General features: G+C 43.0%; 1 protein-coding gene across 4 annotated transcripts in view; it reads left to right on the top strand.

The window, feature by feature from the left end:
• Positions 1-18,859, top strand: part of scube3 (signal peptide, CUB domain, EGF-like 3) — a 72,550-nt gene that overhangs the window by 22,946 nt on the left and 30,745 nt on the right. For all 4 annotated transcript variants that reach the window (XM_069140509.1, XM_069140508.1, XM_069140511.1 and 1 more), the window contains exon 4: positions 8,069-8,203. In XM_069140509.1, the coding sequence (XP_068996610.1) occupies positions 8,069-8,203 (135 nt within the window). The remainder of the gene's footprint in view (positions 1-8,068; positions 8,204-18,859) is intronic.

Below are 18,859 nucleotides of genomic sequence, written 5' to 3'. Positions count from 1 at the left end.
GAAAGTAAGAGCCGACTTGCTGCAGCGGATTTCACATTCAGTTGAAGTGATGACAGAAAAACTTATCTGCACTTAACAATGATTCACTATGAAAGAGCCTTTACATGCAGGCACAGAAGGCAACACGCTCATATAAATCCCACATTTATGCGATGAACTGCATGTAAACCTGGGATTAAAGTACCCTGGAATGGAAAACACTCAAATCTTTAGATCGATAATAAACCTGTTCTGACTTGACAATGCCCTCGTGACTCTCTTTCTTTCAGTCTTACTGTATTCCTGTCTTCCTTTTCTTCCCTTTCTGCCTCTGTCTCTTCATCACTTGTGCACTTGTACCTACAGTGTAAAGCAGAGCTATTTTCCAAGTCATTTAGCGATGGCGTTCAGTTCTGTGTGGATCATTTGGTGTGCCGTGGATCGGCTCCGGCCTTGCGTGCAGGTGTGTAATTGCAATATATGCTTGCGTGGCTGCTGCTGTTGCATCAAACAGAGCTGCATCCATCGATCCCTTTGATTTTATTTGTCATGGTGAAACACACATGATCAAACGCGGGGAGAGCTTTCAAGTGACCTTTTTTGAAAGAGGGCAGACACTTCTTTGAAAAGCTTTTTAATCTGTCTCAGAAATGTCCTCGTACTGCTGTGAAGATATCGATCCAATTAATTATTAAATGAGTAATTATTTTTGGAATCCAAACGTAGCAAATATGGATGGAAGACACACACTGAATGGCATAAATATGCAGCTGTCAAGTACAAATCTCAACCCTTGCCTTGAGACCTGAAAGTGTTCTAAAGACTTCTTTTTCTTGAGAATTTAATTCATTCTAATACCCCTGCTCTGCTCTGCTAAGGGAATAATCCGCAGCACAAACACAAGAGAGGAGAGGAAGCGGTATAGCAGAGGTTTCATGTTAAGGCCCCAGCTTCCTCTTCCAGGTTTAAGCTCCTTTTGGCCCCTGAGAAAAGATTAGTCCCCTTGGCCCTGGAATGGAGAGCCTAAGCAGCTGGTTCCCAGACGAGGTCAGACCCTCAGAGCCCTTATAGACCAGATGTGCCCGCGGCTGCAGAGGAGGAGACATTTACCTGATCTTCAAAAGTTCACAGTGAGTTTAGAGTCTGAAATCTTTAAGGTGCTTCCCTTTGGATTTACCTCATGTTGTTTTTCCACAAAGCTCCAGTGGTTTGATTTTTGCTTTTCATGCTCACGGTGCACTATAAACTCCCAGTGGTGTACATAACGTCCTGCTCTCAGCCCTGTGAGGCTCCTCTGAGGCCAGCAGGCAACAGTGTGCACTGCTGTCACCTCAGGGACACAAGTTGGGCCAGCGCACTCGCATCCCTGTCAACGTCTTCTTTGTTTGCTCATTGCCGCACGTGCCACACCGCGCCTTGTAATTGGATGTGTTGGCAGCATAATGACATTGGGCGGTGGCAGAAGGCAGCAGAGCATGAAGCAGAACACTGCCTCGTGTGCCTCGCTGGGGACGCTCTGGTTTCTGAGGTCGCCCCTGTCTGCCCTAAACCCCACAAAGATGTCAGAAAGTCAGCAAGGTGGAAGCAATGCAATATCACAGCACAGTGCTCCTGTCTGTGCCGAGAGAGATGTCACTCGCTGTATAATTTACCTCACTGGGATCTATTGTACCCTCTCAAAACTCACAGTGAGAAGAAGTGAAGCGTATAAGAACTTGATTACATCTTTTATAACTGTCACGACTATTATCTCAGAGGTGAGAGAGGGATGGTATTTAATCACCACACCTCTTTCATGGCGAGGCTGTAAAGGATTTTTTGGAGTCTGAGGAAAAACAGAGGAATCAGTGTCAATTTAATCCAAAACACACATCCTCTTTACAATGAAAACCAGATGCAGGAAGGCTATTAGTTCCCCACTGTAGCACCAGCGTCCCCACATTTATGACCTATGCGTTTTGGTTCAGGTCCTGCAGAAACCCAAGTACACTCTTATCATCGCTAGTTCGTTAAACTCCCCCATGTAGCTTAATATCATAAGCATCTGCACAAATACTTCCTTTCCCAACAACCACAAATGATAACATTTCACTTATATCTGGAGCTAAAACACACAAATAACGATAATTATAATGCTCCCATAAGTAGAAATGCCACAATCGCATGCAGCCTGTGAGTGTAACCCACTGGGGAAAATGAAAGCAGGCTGGAAATAAACGTTACAGATGTTTGACAGAGCACCATCAGGCTATAAAGGAAAAGCTTTTATCATTGTATTGTTTACTTACTGTATATTCATCATGCTGTGGCTTGTCAGTCAGGACATGTTGCTCCCTGTGGCCAGAAGTCTGATTCCACACACACACACACACACACACACACACACACACACACACACACACACACACACACACACATACATACAGCTTAACAGGCTGTGTTCCTTTGATTTCTATTGACCAACACTGATTTGGTTTGTATTGATTGAGCACGGCTCAATTCCCTGAGCAATCTATAGGGAAATGAATGCCCTTTTACTTTAACCTTCCCCAAAGACGTAACATGATCTATAACACAAAAGCAATGTCATTACAGCTTTGGAAATGGGCTTTTGAAGAACACCTTTGAAGCGGCATAGCAGAAAAGGTCATGTCAGTTAACACCGTTTACTGTTTTGCTAATAGCTGCAATTGTATAGAAACATCTTTTTTTTAACCGCTCACAGTGTTCATCAGGGCCTTCTGATAGAAAAGCTTCCTCTGTCATCTAACACAAAGTCTCTCTGAGTCGTTGCCAAGCTGAGTCGTTGCCAAGCTGAGCCGTATCGCTGCGCTTGTAATCCTTTGAGATCATATTGCCAGGTTGGCTAATCAAACAGGAGGTTCCAGACTGATGTATTATTGACCCGGTTCTGATGGGAAAAAGTAGTCATCAAAGACCGCCACGCTGATTTGCTCTGCAGCCTTTTAAATGCTTTCCTTTTAAGTGCATCGGCCACTCTTCAAAGGCAGTGAGGACAACCTCCACTCCACTTACAATGACAGAAAATATTCGATTCTAGTTGGGATGAAGTGCTTGTTAATACCACCTTTAACTCCTGAATGTGTTGGACTGAGACAGAGCTGTGATGATCTAGTTAAGCAGAAGACGGTACAGACACTCAGCACTAACCTTCCTCGCTTCCCTGCTGCGGATGCAAATACTTCTTCCCCCAGCGAGCAGTCACTTTGCTTTTGTTGTGACGTGCACTGATCGGGTTTAGACACGAGAGTCTCTCCTTAGCTCTGAAGAGAGGAGCTGGAGTGATGTGCTAAAGGATAGATTTGAGATTGGTGCATTAGCCGGCCCCCGAAGACTATCAGCTCTCTCCTCTCAGGATTGTTCAGTCCCATTCACCATGAAATGAACAATTCCAGCTGAGCCCACTGGCAGAGCTTTGGGGGAAACTCAAGCCTGAGATTGAGCTTAAGGATGTAAGCATGTAGCAGACTGGGAGCCGTCAGACGTCGACGCAGGGTCTCCCGTCTCCTTGGCATAGCGGTGTCCACCCAAACACTTATCCTGGGGTTTTTGTCTTCAAAATACTTCCAGACTTGTTTTGGAGGAACAGAGAAATACCATTCAGCATGATCTTAGCTCATAGTTTTTCATTTAGGAAAGATTGGACAAGGAATCGAAGTCTGTGCTTATTTACCAAAGTGGTTGCCTGGGAAACAAGCCCAAAGTGGAGAGAGTCTGAATTCAATCAAAGCTGTATTAGTTTTGTATATGTAATAGCATAGAAATCAAGTCCTGCTGCTGATTTAAAAATAAAATGCTCCAGTAAACAGATTTTATATATGTTTGCTTAGCAGATGTGAATCAGTTAGCTGTATTGAAACAGTGGGTCAGGCTGACAGGAAGGACTGGAACTAGTGCATTTTTCAAAGCTAAATACTGTAAGTGTGGAAGACGTCAAGCCTGCAATAGTTGGCCACACTTCTAATGATTTAAGAGAGTGTGTGTGTTCTGCAGATGAAAGATCAGGACTTCCTGTAACACATCAATTTATACAAACTCAGCTGACAGGTGAGATCAGAGTGAGACTGAATGTTTGTTAGCACAAAGCGAGGTTGAAAACTGGCATCGTGGTCACCGTTCAGTAAAGAAGGTGTACAAATGTGCTGTGTCGCTGATCTCCAGAAGTGACAGAGAAAAAAGAGGAAATCCTGTAATCCTGTTTAAAATTAAAAAAAGGATTTTAATTGGAGCTGGCTGTGTATGTGCCGCTCCTTCCTTACTGATGCTCAGTCTAGCCAAGCTGATGCCTTTTCGTCTACCAGAGCAGTGCGGTCGGCTCCTTCAGTCCCCCAGCTGTGTTGCTGCCTGTCGCTGCACACGGCTCCGTTTTGCTGCCTTATTAAAGAGTGTGTGCCTCTTCAGCTCCTGTAAATGAAATGCCCAAAGAAACCAGTGTCCGTCCACTCACCTCCTTGTCTCTGGTCTGTCTAGACCACAGAGACCGTTCTGTTCTATCCAGACAGAAGCCAAGCAGTGGCGATGCAGGGACAGCTTTGACAACAGATAGCAGCAGTTTTTCACTCTCTGCCCTGCAAAATAAAAGTCTGGGTCAGCAATAAATGCCCCCAAAGTCGCTGAAACTTTTTAAAATATGGAGAAGGAAAGAGTTGAGCATTTCTTCGAAATCAGGGTTCAGGAGTTTCTGTAAGGCAACCACTGTGTTTACATGGCTCTACAGCTCTGCGCAAGGCCAAATGTTATATATACAGTCAAGGCTATCTGAGAAACCAGCGGACATGGCCTCCGCAAACACAACCAATCTCTTAATCTCTCTCCGTTTGAACCCTCCTTTTCCCTTCGTCTGCTCAAGTGAAGCAGGGACAGAGCAGAGACATGTCTCATTTTTCAGAAGTGAGGCAGCCCTTTTAACTTGATTAAGACCTTTTTTTTTTTTTCCATCCTCTCTAGAGAAATTTTTTAAAAATGTTTTAAGTCTAAATAACATGAGCACTTCTCCTGGCCATGCCAGAACCCCTTTCCGCTTGGAAATATTTGCTTTGGACGCCAGCCTTGCCCAGCACACAACACAGGCAATTATGGGAGCTATTTAAACAGGAGAGATCTACTGACAGGCGACGCCTCATTTGGAGGGATGAAGGAATCAGGAAATGAAACCTTCATTGATGCGCTGATGGTATGGAAAGAGAATTCCCCCCAGCCCTCTGAGGCTGGTTGCATGTCTCATGGCATTTTGTGCATGCGTCGAGGACTTTGGTATTTGTTTAGCCTTTTATATGTTGGAATTTTTGCAGTTTGTGTGTGTTAAAGAGAGTGAGAAGAAAGGAGAGAGTAAGAGAGAGAGGCTTTATGGATATGTTAGGATGTTTTCCTGTGAGTTTTGGAGCTTTTTTGGTCCCTGCTAACAGTTTATCTGCAAAGGTGCAGCTGTAGGTTGCTGGCAGCGTCCGTCAGCTCAAAGATCCTCTCTCTATTGCTGCCACTTTCATGATGGAGAGATGAGACCATGAAGTCAACACCAAGCGGCCACACAGCTGAACGAAATTCTGATTTTTTTTTTCCTCTAAATTGTCCTCCGTTACTCTGAATGTTAACTTTGGACGTTTCTTTTTTCTGCTTTCTCTGCTTGCAAAGTGATGCATTTCCCATCAACCTCAACTGACATGACTCATTGTTTTTAGGGGAAAGAGACAGTTTTGCTGATGGATGGATTGACGGGGCAGCAGACTTGGCAAGTTGACAAGGGTCATGAGTGCTACCTTCCGCTGACCTACTTATCAACCTCCGAGGTTTCTGTCTAGTCAGGTGTCACTTTGGGAGGGCACTATTTGTGTGTTTATGCATTGGTGAATCCACATGTCTGTGAGTTTCTCTGTGGAAAAAGAAAAAAGAAGAGGACAGAGTGAAGTTTAATTTCTAACTCTGCCTCGGCTGAGAATTCCCCAGAAAGGAAACTTTATCTCGAGGCCTTCTCAGACTGGACAAATAGACAGTAAATTAGTTTCGCATGACAGTTTATTAAAAAAAAGCCTTGTGTATACAGCAGATTATTAATGCATCGAGCAGAGGGATGGATAAGGTTCCAGTGTGGTCGGTAGGAAGGGACCGGGAGCCCAGGTCTCCGGGGTAAGAGAGAATATGGAGTGTCATCTCCAGAGCTGCACTTCAGTCACGCACAGAGGAGGACGGTGGGCTAAGCTGTGCAGCACGCCATGCAAATGAAATGCAGCAAAAAAAGAAAAGAAAATGGCATTGTGTATGACTTCTCATTTTGAAAGTAAACAAATATATTACAAGATTCATAGATGTTCCACTGCTGTTGATTTGTTTCTTTTGTAGAGTGACACAATGAGTTGGGGGGGTGGGGGGGGGGGGGATGTTTTTCGCCATCAAAGAGAACAGCTGGAAGAGCTGAATTCATTACCAGTGGAAATGAAGTCAGCCTCTCATTTGTGGTCAGTTTCCTTTTCTTGCTCTGTGGCAGAACAAGGCCTCAGGCGACACCTTGGTAAATGCTCTGCTTTTGTATGCACTTGAGGTGGATTTAACCCCCCCCAAAAAACCCTCTCTTCTCTTTCCATCTCTACCACCCCCTCCCCCCCCCTCCTCACCCCCACCTCCTTCCTCCCTCTCCCTGCATTCCTCCCGTCACGGGGCTGACAGACACTCGTCATCAGCAGGTACTCTGGCCCAGGTGGATCAGGTTTCCCACTTGCCAGGGGATTGTGCTGCATGTGCATTTTTATGGCTTAGTGCTGCACAGTTGGAGGTTTTCAGTGCAACTCTGGTGTGCTGCCATGTCAGATAACCATTAAGACAGACACGACCTCCTCAGACAGCTTAAGACAAACTCGTCTGTTTTTTTTCACATTAACCAAACACATTTTTTGTGCCTCGTGTTTTCTCTTTGTAGGACGTTTGCCCTCAAACCACAGCCTTTTATTCTCTTATCTGCTAAAAGGCAGGATTGAGGTGAATAAAATTGTCTTAAAAAACATTGTATTTCTAAATAGATTGATAAATTAGAGTTCATTACTTTATACCAGGAGGGAAGGATGAGCGCTCTTACATGATGGTGGAGCAAAATTGTATTTGTATACTAGTTAAATTTCAGATAAGATTTTATCACATTTTTTCAAATTATACTAATGTTGAGAGAGCTCAAGTTTGACTGGTTGGACGTTCAACCACTTTGGCCTACACTGGACTGTCTCCTCAAATATAAGGTGGATTGCCATTCAATTTTGCACACATATTCATGTGCCCCAGAGGATGAATCCTCGTTGGCTCTGGTGCCAAAGTTTTCCTTTGTCTAGTGAAAAAGCATGACATCATCTTCACAGAAGTTGGCCTTGCTATCTTGAGGCAGCGGAAAGTGATTGCACAATTGACCAGTTATTTGACTATATTTTTCTGGGTTGAAGGTTGCATTAATAAGATAGTAATATGTGCCTTTACTCTATAGGTGGGTGCACACTGCTGATGTACTCTGCTTGTTACACACACAGGGACATGCAGCAGAGCACAAACATGCAAAAATAAATGATTACAATGCTAATCTGTGCATGAGCAGAGCCATTTCCTCTTTCACCGTTCTTTCCTTCAATCTGGAAAATCCTCCATTACCATAGTGATCCATGTAGGTTGGCCTTAAAAGGGAATATGAGATGACACGCTGATTGGTTTACTTCATGTTATGCCCAAAACATATCCATGATTAATAAGGCACCAGATACAACCCATTTGAACCACGTCTCTTACTTTGTGCTTTGACTAACTGCCTCTAAACTAGCGAAAATGCCCTAAATTCACTTACACCATGCAATTTATATTCTGTACCTATATTGTAAAACATAGCCCTCATTCTTGTTTATAGAACAATTGTGTTAAAAAAAAAAAAAAAGTGTTTTCATTCCTATCATGTGTCTGATTCTGTTTTACAGCTTATTGTCCAGTGACTGGGCTGTGATTTAATGCCAGACAACCTTCAGAAAAATGTTAATCTGTGTAATATTTGTTCTGTTTCAAAGTGCTCTTATTAATTTTGTTTTGTGCGTGTGTCTCCTGGCAGATGTGGATGAGTGCTCGGAAGGCAATGGTGGGTGCCAGCAGATTTGTGTCAACATGATGGGCAGCTATGAGTGCCGCTGCAGAGAAGGATTTCTCCTGAGTGACAACCAGCATACGTGTATCCAAAGGCCTAAAGGTTATTCACACACAGACACACACACATTGAAGATTTATGGAAAGTAACAGGAAACATGACTTCAGGTCATATGTTGAAACTCGTGTAATTGCTTTTTTTTAATTAATATTTGGAAGATCATGCCGTCATGTTTTTATTTAGTATGCAAATGTTTTAGTCTGTGCATTTTTTTTAATAATATGCTGAGTTTTAAAGTGAGAATGGGATCAGTCCTAACAGGCATAAACAAAAGGTGAGAAAAGGTAAGTCTCCAGTCTGAAGGGAAAGAAGAAGAACAGGGATAGATCTCTTTTTGTTTTCCACCCTCTCTTTCAAATTGAACCAATCTAGTGCTTGGCAGCATTTTAAGGTATCTGTGGTATGAGTGGCCTATGGGGAACTGTGAGCACAGAAAACAATTAAAGGTGTAGCCTGGGGCAGACACACCTCTTGTTTATAGAGCGTTCCTGTGGGATGGAGACGTGACAGGAGAAGAAGAGCCAACCTGCTCCGACACTTACTCACTTGACACCGGAGCACTGTGGACCTTCATGCATTCAGAACATCATAGCGCTATTTCAAGCAAAGTAAGCTGTCAGGAAATATCTCGGCTTTGCACATCGATGTATAGTAATCTTCTTCAGTGGCTGGGTCCGTGAAACAACAGCACTGCGGTTGGAGTTAGTGATGGATCCATTCTAGTTTGTTATTATACATGTATGCTGGTTTTAACCTGCTCCTATGGACAGAAGTAAATCTTTCTGGTTGCAATCAGGTTGCAGCTAACTGACCTTTTTAACGGTAGTACGAGTCATTTTCCTTAATTAAACCATCCTCACACAGGCCACAGAGTAATTGCCAACTTACAATACTCGTAGTATGGAAATATAAATAATATATATATAATATATGGGTGGGACGGTGGTGCAGTGGTTAGCATTGTCGCCTCACAGCAAAAAGGTTCCGGGTTCGAATCCGGTCCTGGGCCTTTCTGTGCGGAGTTTGCATGTTCTCCCTGTGCTTGCGTGGGTTCTCTCCGGGTTCTCCGGCTTCCTCCCATCATCCAAAAACATGCACCTCAGGTCAGGTTACCTGGCGCTGCACTAGTGGCAGCCTGCTGCAGCAGCTCCCCCCTGAGAGCCCCCCTGCTGTAGTGAAGAAATTTCCCCTGGGGGATTAATAAAGTGTATAAAATCAAATCAAAAAAATATATGCGATCAGAAAGGTGTGTGATGCTATTAAAAAGTTCTTCAGCCATGCTTGCAATGATCCCTGTAAGTCCTGTCAAGTGAAGTCTGCGATGCACGCTAGATCTTCTCTATAGTGTCAAAAAGGTGAGTATTTATTTTGGGGAGCAGAAAGAAGTCGCAGGCAGTCAAATCCAGCAAGTTGGTTTGGTGGGGAGCATTGACTGTGTTGAGGCCAAGAAACACACTGAGCAGGCACGTTGTCATGTTGGAGAAGCAAAGTGCCATTGCGTCACAGTTCAGGTTGTTTACGCTGAATGTTTTACCTCAGACAGTCACTAAATTCTGTGTTGACAGTCTTGACCCTGTGGGAAGAATTTGTGGCGCACAACTCTACAAATGTGGAAGAAAACCCACCTGATTGTGCTTCTGATCTGACCCCCATTCTTCGGTCTTGGACAGTGATGTTCTGGCCCTTCTTGAAACACAAATGCTACTAAAACAAGATTCTCCGAAGCATTTCAATGGTTCTTGTTGCCAATTTCCCAGGTTTTAGACAGAAATGTATGGTGAAATTGCAAATGCACATGTACGAGTGCTCACAAAAACACATGCAACACAGGAGCTGATGTTCCTAACTAAAGATCATTGTTAAGATCATCAATATTAGTTGTACTGAATCGAGCGTGCCACAATCTTTCAAACATTTTTAACAATTCCACATACTGTTAGCTTTCTGCTAGCTGTCTGTTAATGATTCAACCTGTTTGTCTTTGAACAATTAGCTGCAACATTTAAAGTAGAAGCCAGTTAACTAAGGTTGCTACCATTAGCACTGACACCGACTAAATGTTACTTTGAATTCATGTTATTTCAACAGCTGCTGAGTGATATCTGCAGCACAATTAGCTCCTCATTAAAGGAGGCCGGACCAGCCAGTGTTAGCTGTATCTCTTTGTAGTTAAAACAGGATGTCAAAACTCACAGCAGTGGGTGTGTCTCTGACCTCCTTCCCTTGCTCTGTAGCTTGAATCATGTTACAGAGTCACAGATTAATACAGGGCGTGTTCGGATCACAGGGACTAATCAGCGTCTGAGCCGTCGGCCCTGCTGCTGATTAAGGTACTTTCTGTTCGGATGCTATTGCAATAGAATATTGAATAAAATGTTAATTGACCAAATAAGTCAAAACAAACAGAACTGAAATTTTTACAGAAATAAATTTTAATTTCAGTTCAACTTTAAAAGCAGACACACTCTGCTGGTTGAGATTTGGGTCTTTGGGAGCAAATAATTTGTTCCCAGTGTTATTCTTTGTTGTGATGTCCTTGTGATTCTTTGTTGTGATGTCACTGTATAAACTCTATGTTTCACGGCCTACTCTGTACAACGGCATCCAATAGAATGAACAGCTGTTATCACTGTCACAAAAGACGTTTATTTTAAGGTGTAATTATCCAGTACAGATCTCTCAGCTCTACCATTTTCAGCCGGGTCTGTGTTGTAGATCTAATCTCCTGGTTCCTGGGGTTTGCAGCAGCTCTTCTCATTCAGAAAGCCTCGACAGCATGTATAACAAGGATCCTATTGTCTCTTCATCTCGGCCCTCCTCATCTCTCCTCTGTCTTTTGCGAGATAACTGCTCGTGCTGGGACTCATTAGATTGTGATGTTCCTAAGCCTCCTGGATGGTGAAATGGGGATCTTGGAAATCTGGTTTATGAGATCAGTCTGGCCTAGTGAACTGTCAATGTTTACATTTCATAAACGCAGTGTTTTTTGAGTGGAGTGAAAAGCCAGTTCATGTGTTTCAAAGCTCTACTACTCTATTGATGCTGTCAGAAACACCGGTCCAATCTTGCCAAGCTCCCCCCATCTCTCTTTCATTTACTCCTTCTCTCTTGATAAATGCCCCCAGTTCCTGTTAATCTTCCATTTTAATATTAATTTTGTCTTTATTGCCTCCAGACGAGACCCATTTGGATCACGAGATTAAAGCTGCCATAAATCTACAAACTTCCTTCACTCATCAGATAGCCGCCCTGTCATTGTATCATTGTTTGTTAAAGACTAACAGACAGAACAACTACTCAGCTGCGTATTATTACAGCTCTTATTACAACAGTGCGTGTCTGAAAGACAATGGAAGTGGTGAGGATGCGAGTTCGCCGAGTTTGGAAGGCAACAACCCTGCAAAATTGCTGCAAATATTACTCAGCTCGCCGACTGAAAAATTATACACGAGTGGCTCAGAAAAAAAGAATCATTGAGAAAATGAAAGCTGATTTAATCTCCCTGCCAAGTCAGTTTAAATGCAACCCACCATCCATTCTGCCAGCCCCTTCTCTTAAAGAGCAAAGCCTGGGGTGCAGTTTGCTCATGAGCTTTATTGTTCTCATTAAAAAGACATCAGCTTTCCATTTCTTCCATTAATGGGTCAGGTGTTCCCTGGGCTACTTCTGCCAGTCTTTCTGGGGACAGTGGAAAGCTGGTCACTGCAGTGCCTGGCGCTACCAGTCTGTTTCCCCTGCTGGTAGCGAGCCCTTGTTAGCAGTGAGCCTGTGCCAATTAGGCAGCAGGGGTCTGCCAGCCTCTCAGCTAATGACAAGGCTGCTGCTGGCCTGTCTCCTATTAGACCTGCCCCTGCCCCCCTCAGCAGGAATAACTTTGGCCAAATGAAGGCTCCATCGTCTGGCTGGCCAAAACGTAACAGTTCATTTATTTTCCCCAAACATTTCCTCCAGTCAAGAAATAAAGCCTTTCAAAGGCCAGCCAAGGTGCTTAGGGGTTGATAGGAATGCCATTTATAGGTTAAGAGGGGCTCCACTGCTTTCCGTCTGATTTATTATCTCTTTTATATAGGAGGATGACAGCGATGTATGTGCGTGAGACGCGATCCAGCACATTGGAATTCAGGAATTTCAGGCTCAGTCAACTCACACATCCATAATTTCAGTCCTGAACGTTTATGAATATCCGGTAGGGCAATTACCTTAAGTGTGCTCTGACGGGCGGTTATGTAAGTCACGTTTAGTGACTTGCATATTCAGTCAATTTGTCTTCGGCTCAGAATACATGAAATACAATTATATGATTTTGAAAGTCGGATCATCCACTGAGCAGAATTCCTTGCGAGACTGTGCAGCTGAAGGAGAGAGTTGAACTGGCGCATGTTAAAGGGCAGCTGTAACTTTCAACAAGATGTCGAGTCCTCTGGATCAAACTTGCCCTCACTGCCAATCAACTTGGCACAAGTGCCATTGTGGGAAAACCTGCAGAGTCTGAGAGTTAACACCACCCCTATGTTTACATTACAAAATGTCGAAAGATTATTGTCAAGAAAGATTTGATTACGTGAACCCCAAGACTTTGCTGTCAACTTTTACTGCAGTCAGACTCTGTAATAGGCCACTGCACTTCAGTCTTCGATGGGCACAATCAGAAACAGATGAACATAAGTGAAGAGCAAGCAGGGTTTCAAGTCAGGAGGGAAGTCCAGCATGAAAAATGTGTCTTGTGTCAACAGAACAGTAATAGTTTCCATGTAATGGTTAAATACCTAAGCAACGTTTATCTATTAGGAAAAAAATTGCAGAATAATTTCCTCAAAAAAGTAGCCTCATCATTTCTTATCAGTCATTTCACTGTGGATGGAGGTATTGACTTTTTCTGCGCAGCAAACCTTTTCTTTTCAGGACATGTTTACTTTGTCAGTGAAAACCTCTTCCTATGTTTACAACTTTCCTTAGCTTCCCAAAGGGCTTGTTATCCCTTGTGCAGCCAATCTCTCTCTCACTCTCTCCCTCACAAATTCAAATATGAATACAATGGACATGACGGACATAATCACACACACTTGCACGCACAGGTACACAAAGCAATAATTTTCTATTTAATCCTGCTGCAGGCACATTCAGACATGTTCTGTTATGACATTTAGATGCAGACTGTGGCATGTCGACTACAGGATGTGTGTTTGCTGTGCTGGCCAGCACTGCAGCAGAGCGAGGAATTTTCCAATAAACGTGATCAAATCCATTATGAATGGTTGCATCATATTCTCAGTTAGTTTTGCTCTCCAGCCGTGACATTCCTCCTGATTTCAAATCAGGCACAGGGTCATCAAGTGAAATGCTTTATATAACTATTTGTATGCGTGAAAGGACATTTTATAAGGTTTTCTGTATGTTTGTGTCTTGCTATGTGGTTGTCCCACTATCCCAGAGCCAGCGTGGTTCTTACATGTTCCCCCTGTTGGTTCTCAGTCAGCCTGCCTGCCTGCCTGTCTGTGCATTGGCCACAGAACTGTTTTTACAAGTGCAGAAGTCGCTGCTCCATTGCTCTGCAGCCCAACCGTATAACCAGGCTCTTTTCCTATTCTAGGGAAGTGGAGCAAAGGCTCCGTGCTGCAGAGACGAAGACATACGGGACCTTTTTTTTTTTTTTTTTTTTGTCCCTTTTTGTCTTTCTTTCCACCCTTTCTCTGTTTTCTTTTTTTCTTTCCCTCTTTCTCTTTCCTACATTATCTCCCCTCATCTTCCAATTTTATCCAGACTTTGACAGGCCCCATGCCCCCCTCAACCCCACCACCCCTCACCCCCACCCTTTAACAAATATACAACAGTGGCTTGGGTTTTACCAAATGTTGGCTGCCTTGCCACTGAATTCTCCGTACCTCATTTGAGACGGGCATCCCTTTTGCTCGTGGGTTTGTTGAAGGCCATCTCTAAACCGGCCAGCCCAGCATGCTGCTGCGGACTGCCAGAGTGCCAGTGGGGTTTTTCCACTCAAACTTGGCTGTCACGGCTTTAACCAGAGGGCCCAACTGAGCTCTGCAGAGACAGATGCCTTCTTCAGCTGCCTCTCGCTTTGATTTTGGAAAGAATGCAACTCTGTAATAACATACTGTATCTCGTGTCTTTTGTGTCTGTGCATTAAAGAAAGCCAGTAGCGTGGATGTGCTGTGCTGTGTTGTCGGTTGTGATGGGAGCGTGCCTCGCTCCTCTGGGACTGCACGGAGAGGTGACCTTCATAGAACGAGGGGAAGAGTGAAGGGGAGAGTGGCACGTTCCCAGCAGGTGCTGCACAACTGTCCGTGACACAGATGGGCAGACACTCACAAATGCATGTGCCACATGCATACATTATGCAAATGTCCCTGTGTGTCCGTGCTTACACACACTGTAATGCACGTATGCTTACATGCGCGCGCGCGTGCGCACACACACACACACACACACACACACACACACACACACACACACACACACACACACACACACACATAGTTCCCACAATATGCAAACTTCTATACCAATGCCACTACACACTGTAAAAGATCCTTAAGCTTATCCACCATGTTTTTTTCTATTTTGGTCTCTTACAGTATATGAATTTAACTCTTCACCGGTGATTAGAAAACTAGTGTGCTGGACTTGTGTTGGATCATATGGCAACCTTATGTGCTTTGTTTAATTCTAGGAGCACAACACACCAAACTAAGTTGTACAATAAGCCCTCTGGCATTGACGTGTATCAGTTCAGAGTCCAGGACCTCTGCTATTTTTTCCATTCTCTGGTTGTTTATGCCTTTAGTGGCTCCTCTCTGAAAAAAGGGAGTAAAATGAGCAGCCTCAACAAGGCCTTTGGGAACTGCAGAAAATCAGGCAAACCAAACAGTAGCACTTGGATGGGTTCTCTCTGCTCTTTACGAACAGAGTTAGTGGGGAAGAGTTACTTCCTTGACCGGCTCGCTGCCCTGTTGCTCTGTCTGACCATCTGCGTTGCGGCTCAGCCCAACCCAGTCCGGTTCTTTCCCATTCTCCTTTCCATGCGCTGACATTTTTATCCTCCTATTAAAACTTTTAAGGGCCCATTATCTAAGAGGAAGGAATGTTGCTTTAATAGTGTGGTGGCTCCATGCTTAGGCCCCTTCTTTTCAGTTTGTATCCACCCAACACTAGCGAGCTGCTTAATGTTCTCCAGCAAAGAGGGGACCGCCTCCCCTCTGAGATGTATGACAGCAGCTCAGCATGGACCATGAGTCCTCTTTTCACTGCCCCAAGCACTCATAGCAGACTATAAACCCTTCACATGCCTTCCACTACTTCAGCCCCATTGTTTCAGGGTCCCCACTACATGGTTCTCAGGTTTAAGAGAGCTTGCAGGACTGTGGTGAAGAACTTGTGGTCTCCTTGGATCTTTTGTTAGAGGATCACAGGAGTTGCCATCTTAGCTGAAGTTATTAACCTTTTTTTTTTTTTAATGCAGTTTCTCATGTTATGTTAAAACTCATACCCTGCTGCTGAAAGTTTACTGTTGTTTATTTTCTTGGTAGGCAGGTTTTACCTCAGATGGAAAGTCATTCAGAGCCTGTAGCCCCTGTGTGCAACATGTGGTCAGACAGATGTTTGATTGTGTTGGAATATGGGTACGTTTTCAATAGATTGTTGCAATTTAGTAAAAGATAGTCTGCTTCTGAGAGGATAGAAGAAACAGCTTCATAATTTATACCTCACAAGAGATTACATAGCCATCCACTGGCTTAGATAGTGATTGAGCTCCAATCAATCTCCAAAGTAAATTTCTTTAAATAATAATAATATAGCAAGCTTTTAAAATACAACACGCTATTTAAGATTAAACCAGTTGCTTCCAACCTATTTGGCTTCTGATGTCTTACAAAAATCAGTGTCTATTAGTTGTTAACAGCTCCACCAATTATTTATTTCTCTGAACTTCTCACATGGTTTCATTTTAATAAATTTTTCAAATGATCTAAAATAATCTCACTAAAGATCAAAGGTTAGAGGAAAAGTAAAAAAAACTGAAAACAGATTTATAATATAAATAATCTACCAACTGAGTGACAAACACAAATGGATTCAGCTTCAGGGAATAGAGAAAGAATTTACCATAGTCACTTTATCCCAGAGGATTATGTTGTTATTTCTTTAAGTTTTAGAACGAGAACTGGAAATTGACCATGTCCAAAAAGCTCTTAATAAGTCTTACAGTGTATCTACCTTTATGTCATATCTTAAAGCTGCTGAAAACTGGTTTCTCTGCGGGCTTCTTATTATGAGTGATGGGATCCCACATGTAAACACGATTTTCTACCAAGCTTAGGACAATTTTGGTTATTTCACATGAGAGATTTCTGTTTTTTTTCTTAATTTCATAATGCTCAGTCAGAAAAAAGGTGACTCTTCAAATAAAGAAGACTGCAGGAAACGACTAGCCTGGCTCTGTACACGGGTAACACAACTGGAACCCTTAAAGTCTCGTTTGGCTGATTTGCTCAAAACAATTTGTGAAAGTGACATGGAGGCTTTATATGAATTAAATGGTAAGATAAGGGACTGCTAAAATAATTGGCTGCTGGCTCTAGCTTCACATTTAGTGCATAGACAGTACATTTGCCCAACTATTTCTTTAACACACATCTGTCAATACTTATAGTGTACAAATAAAACTCTGGATTTATTGGATTCTGGCAACAGCATCACCTTTTAGTGTTTGGTAAAAGGTCATGCAGAGGTTGGACAAGTTCTGGGGGCATAAAGTTGTGGTTACTTTGCCAAAGGAGCGCGTTCTTTGTTTTTCTTGCTTAATTACAGTATTTATTTTTTCCAGTTCCCTTTCTTTTCTTTTTTTTTTTTTTTTACCAAATATATTCCGTAACCAGATTTTTTTTTTTGGTTTGCAGTTTCATTATTTTCATGGCTCCTAATTAGGTCCAAGAGTTGGGACTCTATTTCCTGTACAACGTTCTGCCTATAACAGAGTTTAATTTCTCTTTGTTTCTACATATAGAGTTATGTTTTATGGGTCAGCAAATAGTTTTATTGGACGATGGCATGAAGAATCTCGTTTTCATTATTATTCCTCTTCTTCACTTTCCTATCCACCCTCGTACAGAAGGATGGTTTCTTTTAGCTTCCCATCATTAAGCAATGATTTAAGCTGGAGGCCTTTAGCAGCAAGTTAGAGGCTCCTGCACATGGTGGATGATAGCCGGGTCTGGCCTGGAGAAAAGGGCCATTGTGTCAACACCTTGGCTTTTTATTGATCCTCAGAGAGCGGAAGGTTCAGGTTCTGGCCCCAGCCGGACATTTTATTGATGGATGGGTCTGTAGCGTTTGGGTAGAGGGGTTGCATAAAAATGAAGGGAGAGTGAAATGAGGTTTGGGATGCATAATACAAATCTTAAGTCCACTGGGGAATAGTTGGAAATTCAATCCTCTGTTTCTTGCTCTGGCCTCGGGTAGACACAAAGCCAAGAAAAGGGACCAGTGAATGGGACCAGTGAATTCGACATCCTACTTAAATATCCATATGACTCGCTCTGAAATTTGCAGCACTTTAAAGCAGCTGCTCTATTGATGCTCTGTCATGGTCACTTCACTCAGTCCTGCCGTGCTTTTTCCTTTTTGGCCCAGTGTTTGTTCAGCGCTGGGTCTTTGTGAGCCAGGGAACGCTGTTGTTGCAGTTAGTGTCTGATAGCTCACCCTGTCTGCAATAATGTCAACAGCTCAGGCAGGAAAGTCTGAGAGGATTGTGTGACCTTGTGACACTTGTTGACAGACTTAAAGTGATGGACAGTATTTAACTTGGAGGTCAGAATTGTCTCCCACATCTGCATTGTCAGCTCCTTGAAGTGTAGAAGAGTCAAAAAAGATTCTTTACATCAGCCATGAGTGGAAATACATGAGGGGAAGGTTCCATTTTTTGAAAAACATGAAGCCATTTAAAGGATTTAAAGTACACAAATAAGTAATTAAGGATGGATGGATGAGAAAACCTGTTCCTTTCAATGTGAGATATCTTTGTTGCCCTTGAGGCAGGTATCTGGAATTTACTGTATGACAGCGTATAAACCAATCAGCCACAACATCCAAACCACTGTCAAGTAAAGTGAATAACTTTTGTTTATCTTGTTCCAATGGCATCTTAAGAGGTGAGATATATTAGGCTGCAAGTAAACATTGGTTCTTGAATTTGAAGAGTTGGACGCAGAAAAAATGGGCAAGCATAAAGATCTGAGCAACTTTGGCAAGAGTTTGTCCTCAAGAGTCCCCAGATCTCAGTCCAATCGAGGATACGTGGGATGTGCTGGAAAAACAAGTCTGATCCAGGGAAGCCCAACTTTGCAAACAAATAAATCTTAAAGGAGCTGCTGCTAATGTCTCGGTTCATGCCTCAGCAGGTCAGAACAGTTTTGGCGGTACCAGAGAGACCTACACAATATTAAGCAAGTGGTTTTAAGGTTGGGGCTGATTGTTGTAGTTCTCTATACCAACACATTACATTTCGAATAAAGTAAGAGTCCACACGTTATATGTGCTTTACTAGGTGCTGACTTTTCCACACCGAAATATGCAAATTCTCCAATTTGCAGCAAAAAGTTGGCTAATTAAGAAAGTTTGACCTCCAAACACCCTTCAGCGTGGCAGCAGATTTAATGAGACATTAACGGAGATGTCTTTTTG

The sequence above is a fragment of the Embiotoca jacksoni genome, unplaced genomic scaffold (assembly GCF_022577435.1).
Source record: "Embiotoca jacksoni isolate LCO1_2020_lvr unplaced genomic scaffold, fEmbJac1.0.p SCAF_9, whole genome shotgun sequence".
Lineage (NCBI taxonomy): Eukaryota > Metazoa > Chordata > Actinopteri > Embiotocidae > Embiotoca > Embiotoca jacksoni.
The sequence above is the reverse complement of the archived record's forward strand: the minus strand, read 5'-3'. Positions and strand labels throughout refer to the sequence as shown.